Genomic DNA, 15,027 nt, shown 5'->3' on the forward strand with positions numbered 1-15,027 from the left:
TCCTATGAAGTCAATTTTTTTTTCCTTTAAACACTGAAAACCACCTGTTGCTGAAAATATATAAATTAGAATGTCAGACTGACAGGTTGGTAAAGGCAAGAATGAAAAAGTTACTTTTTACAGATACCATATTGTCACTTCATACAAAAACAACAATTCAGAACTCATTTTTAAAATTTTATCTTAATTAAAAGACTTTATTTTTTAGCATGGTTTTAGATTTATAGAAAAATTGAGCAGAAAGTACAGAGTTTTCTATTTTTACATCTTGCATTAGTGTGGTACATTTGTTAGAATTGATGAACTAGTCTTGAAACATTATTAACTAAAGGTAGTAGTTTACATTAGGATTCACTCTGCTGTGCAGTTCTGCAAGTTTGTTTGTTTTTTTTTAAGATTTTATTTATTTACGCAGAGAGTGCATGCACTAGCAGAGAGAGAGGCAGAGGGAGAGAATCCTCCAGCAGACTCCCCACTGAGCATGTAGCCAGATGCAGGGTTCAGTCTCATGACCCTGAGAACATGACCTGAGCCGAACTCAAGAGCTGGACACTTAACCGACTTGAGCCACCCAGGCGCCCTGGTTCTGTAGGTTTTGATAGATTGCATAAAGTCATGTATCCACCAGTGTAATATCATACAGGACAGTTTCACTGCCCTAAAAATTTCCTTTGTTCCACTTACTCATCTCTTCCTCTTCCCTCCCCCTTCGAACCCTGGCAACCATTGAAACTTTTATTGTCTCTGTACTGTTTTTTCTGGAATGTCACATAGTTGGAATCATATGTAGCCTAAGTAGTATGTAGCCTAAGTTTTCTCCAAGTCTTTTCGTGGTGAGCACACCTTTTCATGAGGTGATTACACATCTTTGGTCTGCATGTTGCTCTTAGTGCAAGGTCAAACACTGGCAAATTAGGAACAGGCCAGAATAATGGCAAATTTTTGTTTTGTTTCAATTATTTTTAAGAAGTGTTTTGGTTCTGTTTGGGAGTTTCGGGGTTTGTTTATTTTGATAAACAGTCTTTTTATTTTAATTAATCTAATTTATCAATCTTTTGTGGTTAGTGATTTCTGTCTCCTGTTTTAGAAATCTTTGCTTATCTCAATGTCATGATGATATTCTCCTATTTTTTTTCTGGAAACTTAGTTGCTTTAGTTTCACAATTGGCCATATAATTCATTATAAGGTGATTTCTGTGTATGGTATAAAGTAGAAGTCAAGTCTTACAGGTACTGTCTTTTTACCTAAGTAATATATAAGGGAGCAGAAAGTTCCAGGCTCTGGTCTTATCTTGCATCAGTGGATAAATATACACACTTTTGACTTTGGGGAAAAAAAGCAAACCAAGAAGCAAATCTGTCTATAGTTGTTAAGTGCAATCTTATGAAGGCTACCTGAAAGCAGAGCTAAAACAAACTCAGAATAAAGTAAATGATTCAACATCGCACAACTGTTTAGGATAAAAATCCAGGGCTGTTTGGCTCCACAGTCAGTGTTCTTTCCACAACTCCATGTTCTTCTTAGTATTTCTTAAATAGCAAAGTTAAGAGTGGAGATTTTTTTTTTCACTCATTAATTTAGTAATTATTGAGTACCTTTTATTCTAGGTGCTGGAGATACAGTGATAAAATCTGTGTTCTCAAAGAATTCATATTCTAGTTGGGGGAGGTAAAATAGAAGCATGGAAACCTAGGTAATTCTAGTTACCATGGATATAAAATGGGACATGTGTGAGCTAAAACATGGGAAAGAGTATAGATAGCATCATCTGGGAGGTCCTCGCAGAGCAGGTGACAGCTGAGCTGAGACATGTCCAAAAGGCACAGAAACCAGCTTAAAGGGGCTCCCACAGGCCAAATCCAGAATAATTTCAACATCAAAATAAGTAATGATAATAACAGATTATAAATCACTGCACAAAATAAGAAACCATGAGTCAATGCTAATGTAAATGGACAAATAATGTGATGAAGAATGGGATATTGACAATAGCCTCAAATATCTCCCTACAGAACACTTATTAATTACAAAGGAGGAAAAAAGTAGCTTGATAGCAGAAAATCCTGCCAGATACTACCTTAAACAAAAAGTCAGGGATGCTTGGCTGGGCCCAGCTGGTAAAACATGTGACTCTTGATCTTGGGGTTGTGAGTTTGAGCCCCACGTTGGGTACAGAGATTACCTAAAAATAAAATCTTTAAAAAAAATAATCATTAATACCAAAGCAAATGAAATCACATGCCTCCTGATAGAATGCAATGAGAAGAACACAACACCACTTTCATTATGTTCTTAACAAAGATTTGTAACCTGAATTTATCACTAAGACAAATTGAGGCATCTTCTACAAGATAACTGGTCTATAGTCTAAATACCAAGGTCATGAAAGTTAAAGACAGAAACCATTTCAGGTTGAAGGAGAAGAGACACGGCCACTAAATGTAATGCCTAAATCTAAACCAATTTAAAGTTTATTAAATGTTAAGAAAATTCGCAAGCAAGGAAAAAGAAAGGTAGTAGGGGTAGAATTGGTAATAAATGTTTGGACTTGGACTATATTTTAAATTTGAAATAACATTTGCTGACTTTTGACCTGAGCATCTGGATTAATAATGCTGCAATTTGGGGTGCCTGGCTGGCTTAGTCTGTAGAGCATATGACTCTTGATCTCAGGGTCATGAGTTCAAGCCCCATGTTGGGTGCAGAGATTACTCAAAAATAATGATAATGCTGCAATTTAAAAAGATGGGGCAAATTATGGGAGGTGGGGAGTATTGAGGGTAGGAAATGAAGAGTTTCCTTTGGACATGTTTGTCAGGTATCCATTGCTGCATAACAAACCACCCTAAAACTTAGTGGTTTAAAATAATGACTATTTATTTGTCATGATTCTGCAAATTGGGCTAGACTTGGCTTCATAGTTCTTATGATGGTCTATCCTGGGATCATTCTGCATTCTTATAAAGGTTCAACTGGGATTCTATAAATTCACTCACAAGTCTAGTGCCTTACCTGGGATGGATACACTAGCCGGGAGCTGGCTGGGGTTCTTTATTCATGGTATCTCCAGCAGAGTTGCTGGACCTCTCTTTACATGGTGGCTCAGGGCTCCCAGGAAAAAAAAAAAAAGTGGAGGCATTCTAGTCATCTAAGCAAGGCACAAAGCTAGCCCAGATCCAAAAGGGAGAGGAAATAGACCCCATGATGGAAGGAGCGGCATGCAGCACTGGCATGGCAGGAATTGTTGACCACCATCTTGGTAGAAAATCTACCAGAAATATGTTAAGTTTGCAGTGCTTGTTAGACACTGAAGTTGGAAATTGGGTACAAGGATTTGGTGTTCAGGGAATACTTCTGAACTGGTTATATAAATGTGGGAGTTATTAGCATAAAATGGTATTTTAAACCATGGGACTTGATGAATTCACCTTGAAACATAAGGTTCATAGAAAAGAAGGATGATCCAGGACTGAGCCTAAGGTGCTCTCACATCTAGAGGTGAGACAGAAGAAGGCAAGAGAGGAAACTGAAAAGAGCCCTGTGAAATAGGAAAGAACTAAAGTGTATGATCTAGTGAAAGGCAAGAGAAAAAAGTGTTTCAAGAAGGAGGCCTATCTCTAACAAATAGATAAATTATAAAAAAAAAAATCTTAAAAAATAAAGGAGGCCTATCTTGTTAAAAGGTGAAGGAAGAAGCAGCCCTTGGACTTGGTCACACAGAGGCTATTGGTGGCTTTGATAACAGAGATTCATGTTACTCAAACTGGGTACCCCAACCCCAAAGGCACTCAACAGTGGACCAGTTTTTTTTTTAAGATTTTATTTATTTATTGAGAAAGGGAGAGCACAAGCGGGGGGAGCAGCAGAGAGAGAAGCAAACTCCCTACTGAGCAGGGGGAGCCCGATGTGGGACTCTAGCCCAGGACCCTGGGATCATGACCTGAGACGAAGGTAGATGCTCAACCAACTGAGCCACCCAGGCGCCCTACAACCAACTTTTTTACTTTCATTTAAGTATCATTCCCTGTTAGATCACCAGGAGTGAAAGAGTTCTAGTTTTCTTGGTGACTAGGTTATATCAATTACTAAGAGAGGGAACACATACAGAAACAAATCATATGGAAAGACAGGTTACTGATCTAGTGAGTGGGTGTTTGAAGCCCCAGCAGGATGTCCACATGGAAAGCTTAAGCCCCAAGGGGAGTTCTGGTCCAGAGGTTGGATGGAAAGATTGGGGTTGGAAACCCAGATTTGGGAGTCACAAGCGTAAGGTAGTTAATGCCATGGAAAGAGATGGGCTGACTTGCAACTTTGTAATGCCCTCTACAAAATGATAAGTATTGCTGAAAGATGGTAATACGTTGGGAAACACCAGCGTTTAAGGGCCATACAGGGCAAAGCAAGAATGGAAAGAAGCTGACAATGAGAAGCCAGAGAGTTTGGAAGACCCACCGAGTGGTGAGATGCAATCCAAGAGGAATTTCATCAAAGGTAGTTTTCAGAGCCCGCTGGAATGAGGTCGAGCAGGAGAGGATTTAGTTTGTGACTTGATAAGTCCACCGCCCGTAGAGGTCTTCCATGGTGACTGTGGGAAGCAACCAGACTGAGAGTAATTTTCATTTTGAAGAGGAGATGCAGTGAGATCGGGAAGAAATCCTGGAGTCTCTGGGCGATGGCTAAGGTGAAGTGGCAGTGAAAAAACAAATTCTTATCTCTCGTATGCCTTTAATAAATGCTTCTTGAATGTTGAAAGTTTGGTTGGGACCACTGGTACAGGACTTGTCTCTTCTCACAGTTCCTCGGGAAGGAGCCTAAAGCAGCCCCTGCTTCGCAACGTGCGCTCCCCACCTCCCGCCTCAGTGCCGAGAGGGGCTGCAGGAGCTCGGCGCAGCCGTCAGGGGGCGCAGGCCCTGTGCTCTACCGCAAGACTTGGGGCGGAGCCAACCGCGGGGCGGGCCCTGAAGCAGCTTCCGGCTTCCGGCGGAGCCCACGGTCGTCGCGCGCAGCCGTCATGGCGGCCGAGGAGAAGGACCCCCTGAGCTATTTCGCGGCTTACGGCAGCAGCAGTTCAGGTTCGTCGGGCGAGGAGGATAATAGCGAGCCGGAGGAAACAAATCGCAGGACCCCAGATCCTGCGAAGTCGGCGGGCGGCTGTGGGAACAAGGCGGAGAAGCGGCTGCCGGGACCCGACGAACTGTTTCGGAGCGTGACTCGCCCGGCCTTTCTCTACAATCCGCTCAACAAACAGATAGACTGGGAGAGGCACGTCGTCAAGGCGCCTGAGGAGGTGAGGTTCCCGACCCGGTTTCCCGATCGTGGCCCCGGCCTCCGCCCCCTTCCTCCTGAGCCCTCTCCTGGGGACCGGCAGTTCGTTCCCCCACACGCAATCACCTCCTGCGGGATGCCGCGCCACCCCTCCCACCTCCAGCCCTGGGGAGCCCGGGCCCCCTTCCCCAGCTTGGTGGGTGTCAGACCGGCCCGCAGCCCCCGCCCCCTTGTGAGGAGACCCAAACCTCCGCGCTCGGTGCCCCGACCCCGCGCTGCGAGGACTAACGGTGGTGACTCCCCCGCCCCCCCCCCGCTGCAGCTTCTCCCCGAGACCCCTTCCCTTTGACGCCGAAGTGCCTGCGGTGCTGCCTCCAACAGTGTCTGCTGCAGCCTCCTGAAGGGGTCAGCCTTGGCGTAGTATCTCTGAGACTGGATTCTTCTTTGGTAACTAAAAGTTATTAGCTTTATTCGTATAGGGAACCCTTTGGCTTTTCACTTAACAGTATTATGATTTTGATGGAAAAAAAAAATGTCTTTAAACCTTAAAAAAAAAAAAAAGTCAACCTGAACAATGAGCGAACGGCAGGGAGGTGCATGTGCCCATAACCGATTGTGGGAACCTCGGTTCGTCACGGTGCTTCTTAATGTGTTTGCTTAACAGCCTCCAAAAGAATTCAAAATATGGAAGTCAAACTATGTGCCACCTCCGGAGACCTACACTACCGAGAAGAAACCTCCCCCTCCAGAGCTGGATATGGCAATAAAGTGGTCTAACATATATGAGGACAATGGTGATGATGCCCCACAGAATGCTAAGAAAGCTAGGCTTCTACCGGAAGGGGAGGAGACAGTGGAATCAGGTAAGGCGAGTCAGACTCCGTTGATAATACCTCTTGGTTCCTGTGATGAGTTTAAAAAGAATAAGATATTTAATGAGTGAAATTTAAACCTAGCGATTTAACAAATCAGTTACGGTGTATGATTATTTTTGCTGCAGTTTTGAGAAAGATTGTGTAAATTCGGCTTTGAAGTGAAGTGTCTGAAAGCTCAACCAGTAGTATTTACTACGTTTTAGAAGAAGATCTTAAGTTATTCAGGCTTTAGAGTGAAACCTCTGATATCTCAACCAGTCATATATATGATTTATGGTGCCCTATTAAAACAGAGCCGGTTAATTCATGGATTCTTTCTTGTGATTGCAGCTTTGAAGAGCTGGAGGCTTCATTTTCTATTAAAGCAGTTGTGGTTTAAAGCCAAAATTAGTGTGACAAAATGAAGTTAATTGAGTAGTACTACATAGTAATAGGAAGATAATGACTTAGTTGAGTTGTTTGTCATAATTTCATCTTGTATTTAGAGTATAAGTAACCACAGTAATCTCTGCTTACACACTTTTACCCAGCCGCCATTCCATCCTTCACACAGCAGCTAGTGATCACTTTCTAAAAGTAATGTCTGATTATGTAACTCACCTGCTTAAAATCCTTCACCAACAGCATAGTCAAAGCCTTCTGATAGGCCCTGCCTTTCTCTCCACCTTCATTTCAAATGGTGCTTTTTCTAGCCCTTTAAGATCTTAAAATTGAAAACTGAATAGACCATGCTATTTTATGGCTCCATGCCTTTCAGCATATGTTGCTCCTTACTCCAGAATGTTCTTCCATCCCTCTTTGGCTGGTAAACACATTCATCCTTCAAAATCCAATTCAAAGAAGAAAAAAATGTCAGCACCTCCCTCAAATTATTTGCTCCTCTGTACCTGGTATGTGCTAATGCTATTGATTGCACCTGTCATCTTTTATGGGCTTATTTGTTCATAAGTCCATCTTTATGAAAATGAGTTCTTGTACAGTTTGTGGTATATTTTAAATACTCAGTGGATAATTGTTTAATTTCTGATGTTCTCATGAATCCAGGGCTCCTTACTTAGCTCCTTTTACAATCAGAGAGTTTTGTTTAGGAGAAAGAATAACTGATAGGAGTTCTTCAGTTTTGATTCTACTTGGCTTTTCCATTTCTTTCACTGTTTTCCAGTGTGGATTAGAAGTCACTAATGAAGGCATATATTCAGTAAATGACATCCTTTTAAATCCAAATACCTCATACTGTATAGCATTATGTAATTAATAAAAAAATTTTTTGCATGAATGTTTAATCCTACACCTTGTGAAATCATATGGGGAAATGTGGCTTGTCCATGATCACAAAACTAGAAAATGCCAAGCCGTAAAATAGGTACTTTCACACAATTTTTAAAATTTATTGCTCTTAGCAACCTAGTACAGAAGTGGTACATAATTCATTATTATAATGAATTTTGTAGACAAGGAAATAATCTCAGATTAAAGAATTGGCCTAAGTAAATTCACACAGCTAGGAAGAGGTGAAATTAGAATTCAGATTCAGGCCTCCTCATGGATATGATGCCTCTGTACGCTGGGGTTTATTCTCTTGATGTTTTGCAGGCTGTAGTGCTTGAGAAATAGCTGTTCTATCGGAAGTAACACTAGAGTTGATATTCAAACTAAGGTACCATAGGCTGGTGCTCTCTCTTTGTTCCTATATGGAAAACGTGAGGATTCTATACCAGGACAAACAAGCAGAAAGAATTATCTTTTTTCCAGCTTGTCTATTGAGTTCAGATAGAAGTCCGAAATACGTGGCAAATAATATTGTTATTCTCCTAATTTATGTTCTTTTGATTATATGATGGTCCTCTATCAGAAAGTGTACATAGTATCAAACAACAAAAGGACCCAGTGCTCAGACAGTTTAAAGCTGGATCATAAAGTTAAAAGATAATCCTGGAATCTTTAATTTGGACTGTAATGTTGGTTATTAAATATAACTGTCTTCTTTTTTAGATACTTTCCTTTTTAGAAGGGTTTTTTGCCATTTTAGAATCCCGTACTGTGTTCACAAAGTCACTATAAAATTGATCATTTTTACCTGTATTTTTTAACTTAATAAAATACCTTGTTTAAGAAATTCCATATTCTTAAATTATCTAATTTTTAGATTATTAAATTATTTTTACTTTTTCTACTCATTTTTTGCACTTTGGCCTTTTTTGCCAGTTAACTTCTTCCAGATTTTTTTTTTCTTTAAAAGCTGGGAAAGAGAGGCGCCTGGGTGGCTCAGTCAGTTAAGCGTCTGCCTTCGGTTCAGGTCGTGATCCCAGGGTCCTGGGATCGAGCCCCGCATCGGGCTCCTTGTTCAGCGGGAAGCCTGCTTCTCCCTCTCCCACTCCCCCTGCTTGTGTTCCCTCTCTCTGTGTGTGTGTCTCTCTCTCTCTCAAATAAATAAATAAATAAAATCTTTTTTTTTTTTTTTTAAAGATTTATTTATTTATTTGACAGAGAGAGAAACAGCATGAGAGGGGATAGGGCCAGAGGGAGAAGCAGGCTCCCTGCTGAGCCGGGAGCCCGATGTGGGACTCGATCCCAGGACTCCGGGATCATGACCTGGGCCGAAGGCAGTCGCTTAACCAACTGAGCCACCCAGACGCCCAAATAAATAATATCTTTAAAAAAATAAAAGCTGGGAAGGATTCAAAACTCATCGAAGCTTGCTACTTACCAGCACTTTTTGTTTGGTAATTGTGAAATGAAAATCAGTAAGGCTTAGATATTCACAAGTCCTTAACCACGAAATCCTAGTTAAAGTAGGTAATGCTTTTTCTTTTTTTTTTTTTAAGAATTTAGAAAGTTCATATTAACAATGTAAACTTACTTACCTCAGGTGGCATGAATTCCATAATAGAAAAATTTTTTCCTTACTAATGCCTCTAATATATGGTACAGAGTAGAGACTAAATAATCTTGATAAATGAACATTTCAGGGTGGTTTTGTTTCATTTTTCCTATGGTTTTTTTAAAGCAATACCTTGTTATGTCACTAGATGGCAGAAGCTCCGGTTCAAATTACTGATAGGAAATTGTTTTTCCAGCCCTAGTAATTTATGTTTTTTGTTAATTCAGTAAATTTATTTAAAATTAGCAGATTAACAAGTGTCTCACAATCATCTTTTTTTTAAAGATTTTATTTATTTGAGAGAGAGAGAGAGCAAGCAGCAGCAGGGGGGGCGGGCAGAGGGAGAGGGAGAAGCAGGCTCCCCGCTGAGCAGGGAGCCCAATGCAGGGCTGGATCCTAGGACCCTTGAGATCATGACCTGAGCCAAAGGCAGATGCTTTTAACTGACTGAGCCACCCAGGCACCCACAATCATCTTTTTAATAATATGTCAATGGTGGATTTTATAGCAGAGTTAGAAAATAATTTCAATTTTTATTCTATGAAGACAGTTTCAAAGTCAAGCAATGGTGTTAATTAAACTCCATTTAAAAAACAAAGGCTTTGGCTTATTTGAGCTGTGTGCCATATCAGTTGGTTTGTACATTATTTTTGTGTCTACATGATAAACTGTTGATTAAAACTCTGGTTTGTGAAATCCTAGGATGATTCATTGATCTGAATTTTAATTTATCTTGCTGCCTTTGTAAATCCATAAGTGCTTTCTGAAATACATGAATAACATCACCATACTATGCTTGAAAGGTGAATGAAGATGAATCATCTGCTGTTGATTCTAATTATTCTCCACATCAACAAAGGAGATATTCTGAGTATGGTACAGTTAGCAGAAGGGAATTGAAGGCTTAGGTTGTAAATGTATTTCCTCCATAAGGAGTTTATGGTGTGATATAAGCAGCATTTCCCCAATTTTACATTTTTATTATTAATTTTTTTTAATTAAGTAAGCTCTACACCCAGCGTGGGGCTTGAACTCACAACCCCAAGATCAAGAGTCGTGTGCTCTACTCCTGACTGAGCCAGCCAGGCACTGCAGCTTCCCAGTTTTTTAATATGAAGACCCCTTTCAACATCAGAATATTTTATAGATCACCACGTGATAGATGTTGAATGTTGGGTATCTGTTGATTGAGAAGGTAAAGCCAAAAGTACAATGAATCCAGTAATGTGCTTAAAATAAATTTGTATTTTAAAATTTATAACTTCTACATGTTTATCTATATGGAGTTCTCTTAACGTAAAACCACACACATGTTCAGAGAGAATACAGTTTTGGTGAAACATCTACCAATGAGTGCTTTTTAAATTTCAAAATAAAAGGACAGGGGTTATAAATATGGAAGGGAGTTGTTTTGCGGGGAGAGAAAGCAGATTGGAAGGGAAAGAACAGCCAATGGCCACTTAAATACTTAAATAATATCATAGTTAGATTGATACTCTTCCTTGGTAAAAAGAATAGAATGTGTTCCATTTTTACAACATGTAGATTATTTAAATATACACAAAGTGTATACTGTGGAACATATAGGAATAGCTTTTTTTCAGAACAAGTCGGATTTTCTCATTTTAAACTACCTTAATATAGCACTAAAAGGTCACTGTGAATTTTGTATGACACTACAATTAAAAAAACTTCTTGTTTTTACTTGCACTTTAAAATTAGAGTTCTAAAAGTTAATTTTTGGTTTTTATTAGGAAACTGGAAGACACATAAGTTGAGGATAATGATTTTGGTCTAAAGTCAATGAAATTTTAATACTTAACTTTTTTTTTTAATTACTGATTGAAACTTTTCCTTTCCTGTTTAAAGATGATGAAAAAGATGAGCATACTTCTAAAAAGCGCAAAGTAGAACCAGGAGAACCAACAAAGAAGAAAAAGTAGAAAACAACAAATGACAAGAATTTCTGGACTGCGAAACTTGTTGAAACGGTTTTTTTGGGCAGATTAAGTTGACAATTTAAATTATTATGAAACAACATCTCCATGAAAGTACATGTTAATTAACTAATAATAAGTATTGCTGTGGGAACTTTCCACTGTAGAATTCATTTTTTATTTAAAACTTTATTTAAAACTCAAGTGGTGATTTGTGATTGTGAAATTGACAACACATGGAAGCATTCTTGCTATCACAGAATTGGTGACATGCTTTGAGAGTTTTGTCACATGTCGACATGCCAATGTTCTATGAACCTTTTATAAAGGAATATATTTTTAAAGTAAATATATTGTACTGTGAACTTGTAGGGTGCTTTTCAACAGTGTTTGTACAGTGTAAATAGATCATGGAAATAAAATTACTTATTCAGTATTACTATTATTGCATAACATTAGCATTTGAATATTTGTCCGTGACAAGTACCCTTTTTGCCTTGTGATGTTTTAATAGTAGGTATTAACATCTAGGAGTGCCTCCTGTGTTCCAGGTGCTTTGTGGATACTTTTTCTCTGATCCTCAAACAGCCTGGGAAAGCAGGTACTAGGGGCTTCATTTTATAATAAGAGAGATTAACTTACCCAAGGTTCCTTAGTTAAATTCCGCAGTGATCTGGGGATTTAACTAAGGATACTTGAACTCCAAAATCATCACCCTGAACTACCTGCCCACCAAACTTTGTTTATCTTCTAGGGACTGCAGTGGCCATGTCTTCAGGTGCTCTCTGTGGTAAGCAGGGAGATCTTCCCTGATTATATCACTGCACTTTATCATGTAAGCCTTATGTGATGGTATTCATTAATTTCCCTGGTAAATAGTTTGCTGAAGATAAGGATTCTGTGTAAAGAATTGGCAGATGTAGCAAATAAAAATACAGGACACCCAGTTAAATTTGAATTTTAGATAAACAACAAATAATGTTTTGTATGTGCAATATTTGGGACATACACTAAAAATGTGTTTATCTGAGACTCCGATTTAACTGAGCTTCTTGTGTTTTATCTGATAACACTACTTCTGTTGTGTTTTTGTACATGGCTCCTATTTTAATGCTTTGCATTTAGTAATAATCAAAATCAGCAAGGGGTAGTGAGGAAATTAATCATCTTTGGTTTTACTTCTATAGTCCAAAATGCAGTGCAGTTATTTGTAGCATTTTGAACTATAAAAAGGAGAGGCTCTACATTGTATCAGTCGTTCCATGAATCTTAATACCTTTCAGGGACAAGACTTAATTACAGGACACTGCACCTTTAGTGTTTAAGAAGAATTAAAGACATTGGCCTTTGAGTTTTTAAAAAAAATCCTCAGTCCAGTTGTTTTTCTTCAATACTGGGAACCAATATTTGAAAAACTATAAAATTTAATTGGGAACATGGATCAAGTAGATTAAAATTTGTAAAGGGCGTAGAAGTGATAATGCTAGCCATGGTGTTTTTGTGGAATGAGGAAGGAATATAACAGTATGATAGCTTCCAGTACATCTCAAACTTAAAAAGATTAATTCTGTAGCTGTGTATCCTCTGTGTTCATAGATACATGATTCCCAAAGTGGAAGTAATCGGTAAAACAAGAAACTTTTTGTTTAAAGCCTTTGTATATGAATAATTTGGAGGGCTGTAGTATCATATTAGGGAGTGGCATCAAGTGAGAAAGCATGACTCCACTGTGACCCCAAACTACAATGAAATAATTTTGAGTCTGTGCTTCCCAAATCTAGAGAAAGCTATTGTCTGGATACATGTATTGGAGGAGCAGGTATCTCAAGAGGTTACTGAAATATTAAAAGATTTAAAAATTAGCATGAAGGCAAACCTCATACAAAAAAACAAAACCCAGCAAGCCACTGTCGGGAAATCTAACCTCTTTTTATCACCCATTAGTTCAACTTCCAACTTACATCAGTAAGTATGACAGAACAAAAGCTCACTAGATCAGTCTCTAGTGATGCTTTGAGCCCCCCTTCTAGAAGATAACAGAATGAGGGTGGTGGGGAGGAATAAATACTGCTTTTTTGGAAGGGGGGTTGATAGTCGAGGACAGCTAGTGGCTACACTTGTGAGCTCATGGCCCTGCTGGGAGATGGATGCCTATTTGAGCAGTTCTAATGTAGGAGGGGGAGGAGATGCTTTAGGAAGAAGGAGGCTAAGTATTTTGGAGCAGTCTCATTCTGCCATTTGTATCTCATTGGGTTTCTTTTCAAAATACGGCCCAAAAACAGAAGGGGAAAGGGACCGCTATCCAAGTTGTTTATTTTCTGACAGTCAAGTCACTTGATACTTGACTGTTTACTCATCTTTAAAGAAGTTAAGCCATATCAGGCAGAAATGACTTTCTTTTGTGCAAGGATAAAATTTGAGACGAACTAAGCATCTGTGGGCCATATTTTTAAAAAAGTTTAAAAAGCTAAGTAAATAGCTTTAAGGAGTTTTGTGGAAAACATTCTAACTGGAATCAAAGAACATTACTGAGAAAATTGACACTGATTTTTAGCCATTAAAATACTCATATTACCTGGACTTATTTGCAAATTTGCAACTTTCTAGTCTAAATCCTTGTGTAAGTGCTAAATGCCGTGTAGTGCTTTTGAGTTCACAAAATTCAATCACATAGTTTCCAAAAACCTAATGAGGTAGGCTTTATCATTTCCAAATTAAAGAAATGGAAAACAGGCCTAGCCAGATAACCAGCATACCCACAAATATATGAGTTAGCTTCAGAGCTCAGGCTAGAATCTGTAATCCCATTCCATATAAAGTTTATGGAGTACGTATTGGTGCAAAGCACTGTGTTAGGAAAAAAGGATCCATCTTTATTTTAGCAAAGTCACATTGGTAGCCATAAGGAGAAAGGACATGAAAGAACCAAGTCAGACCAGTTGCAGTAGTTTCGTAGAGCAGTGAAGTATCTGCATGAACTAAGGCATTGGAGAGGGGGCAGGGACATGAAAACCAATAGTCCTTAGTTGGATATAATGGCTGAGAGTGAGATTTTCTTTTGTTGCAAACTATATATATATATGTTATATATATAATATGTATAATTAAAATGTAAATGGCCTAACGCAGGTTTGGACATGACCTGCATATAACATGTTGCCACACCATTTAGACACACAGCCCTACTAGAGATATTTTTTAAATGTAATTGTTTTTTACAGGTATCTGCATGAACTCAACAACTTTGAATAAGTCAAATTTCTGACTAATTAAAACCACAGCTGGACTTTAGTGTCATTGGTGGTATTTCGGATTTTAGCCTTTTGTGTCCATACGGAACTGCTTCCCTAGTTCACTTAGTACAGAAGTTCCAGACATTCTTACAAAAAAGGTGTTAAATTCCAGCAAGTGTTTTGGACTTGTCATTATATTCTAAAGCTTCCTGTCTTCCCTTTACATAGTTTTCCCAATTTAAAGCATTGCATTGCATTGTAATGCAAAATAAATAAAAGGTACCAAGAAGCATTTGTATGTACAGTCCACAGAGGAGGGCCTCTGCCTGTTTTCTTCATTGACTAGAACCATGCCTGGCACATAAAAGGTACTCAATAGAACTAATTGTTGATGGTGAACTGAATTTTTCACCTCTGGTTTGGGAGTGATCCTCCAGAGGCTTGTGTTTTCAGTTATTGGGCCAATAAATCTTGACAGTTTAAACCAGTTTGAGTTCAGTTTTCTGTCATTTTCCATCAAAAACATCCTAACTGATGTGAAACTCTTCACTGCCTTGGTTTCTTGCAAGGCCCCACGCTGCCCAGGTTCTCTCCTCTCTGGCTCCTTCTCTGCTAGCTGCCCTGGAACGCCAGTGTAGCCTGTTGTTGCCTTCTCATTCTCTACGCTGGTCCTTGACGATTTCAGCGGAGTTCGCGGCTACCACAATCAGTAACACTCTGATGGTTCCCTATACTGTATGGCTTGCCAGAATGTTCTCGGAAACCCCCAGATTTGTGTATCCACTTGTACATCTCTGCTTGAGTCTAAAAGCCCCTCACATACTGGATATGCAAA

General features: G+C 39.1%; 1 protein-coding gene across 2 annotated transcripts; it reads left to right on the forward strand.

Moving 5' to 3' along the window:
* The first annotated feature begins 3,973 nt into the window (after nt 1–3,973).
* CUNH1orf52 (chromosome unknown C1orf52 homolog) lies at nt 3,974–14,679 on the forward strand. 2 transcript variants are annotated; one of them, XR_004681621.1, is made up of 4 exons: nt 5,004–5,288; nt 5,589–5,713; nt 5,931–6,129; nt 10,892–11,128. XR_004681621.1 is itself a non-coding variant. In XM_035018140.1 (3 exons), the coding sequence occupies exons 1-3, from the start codon at nt 5,013–5,015 to the stop codon at nt 10,963–10,965; spliced, it is 549 nt and encodes a 182-aa protein (XP_034874031.1). In that variant the 5' UTR covers nt 3,974–5,012; the 3' UTR covers nt 10,966–14,679. The 2 variants fall into 2 exon arrangements, 1 of the variants encoding a protein (XP_034874031.1); XM_035018140.1 differs by lacking the exon at nt 5,589–5,713 and having other exon boundaries at nt 3,974–5,288; nt 10,892–14,679.
* The last annotated feature ends 348 nt before the right edge of the window (nt 14,680–15,027 follow it).

Source organism: Mirounga leonina, unplaced genomic scaffold (genome assembly GCF_011800145.1).
Source record: "Mirounga leonina isolate KUSES-001 unplaced genomic scaffold, KU_Mleo_1.0 Mir_173, whole genome shotgun sequence".
Classification (NCBI taxonomy): domain Eukaryota; kingdom Metazoa; phylum Chordata; class Mammalia; order Carnivora; family Phocidae; genus Mirounga; species Mirounga leonina.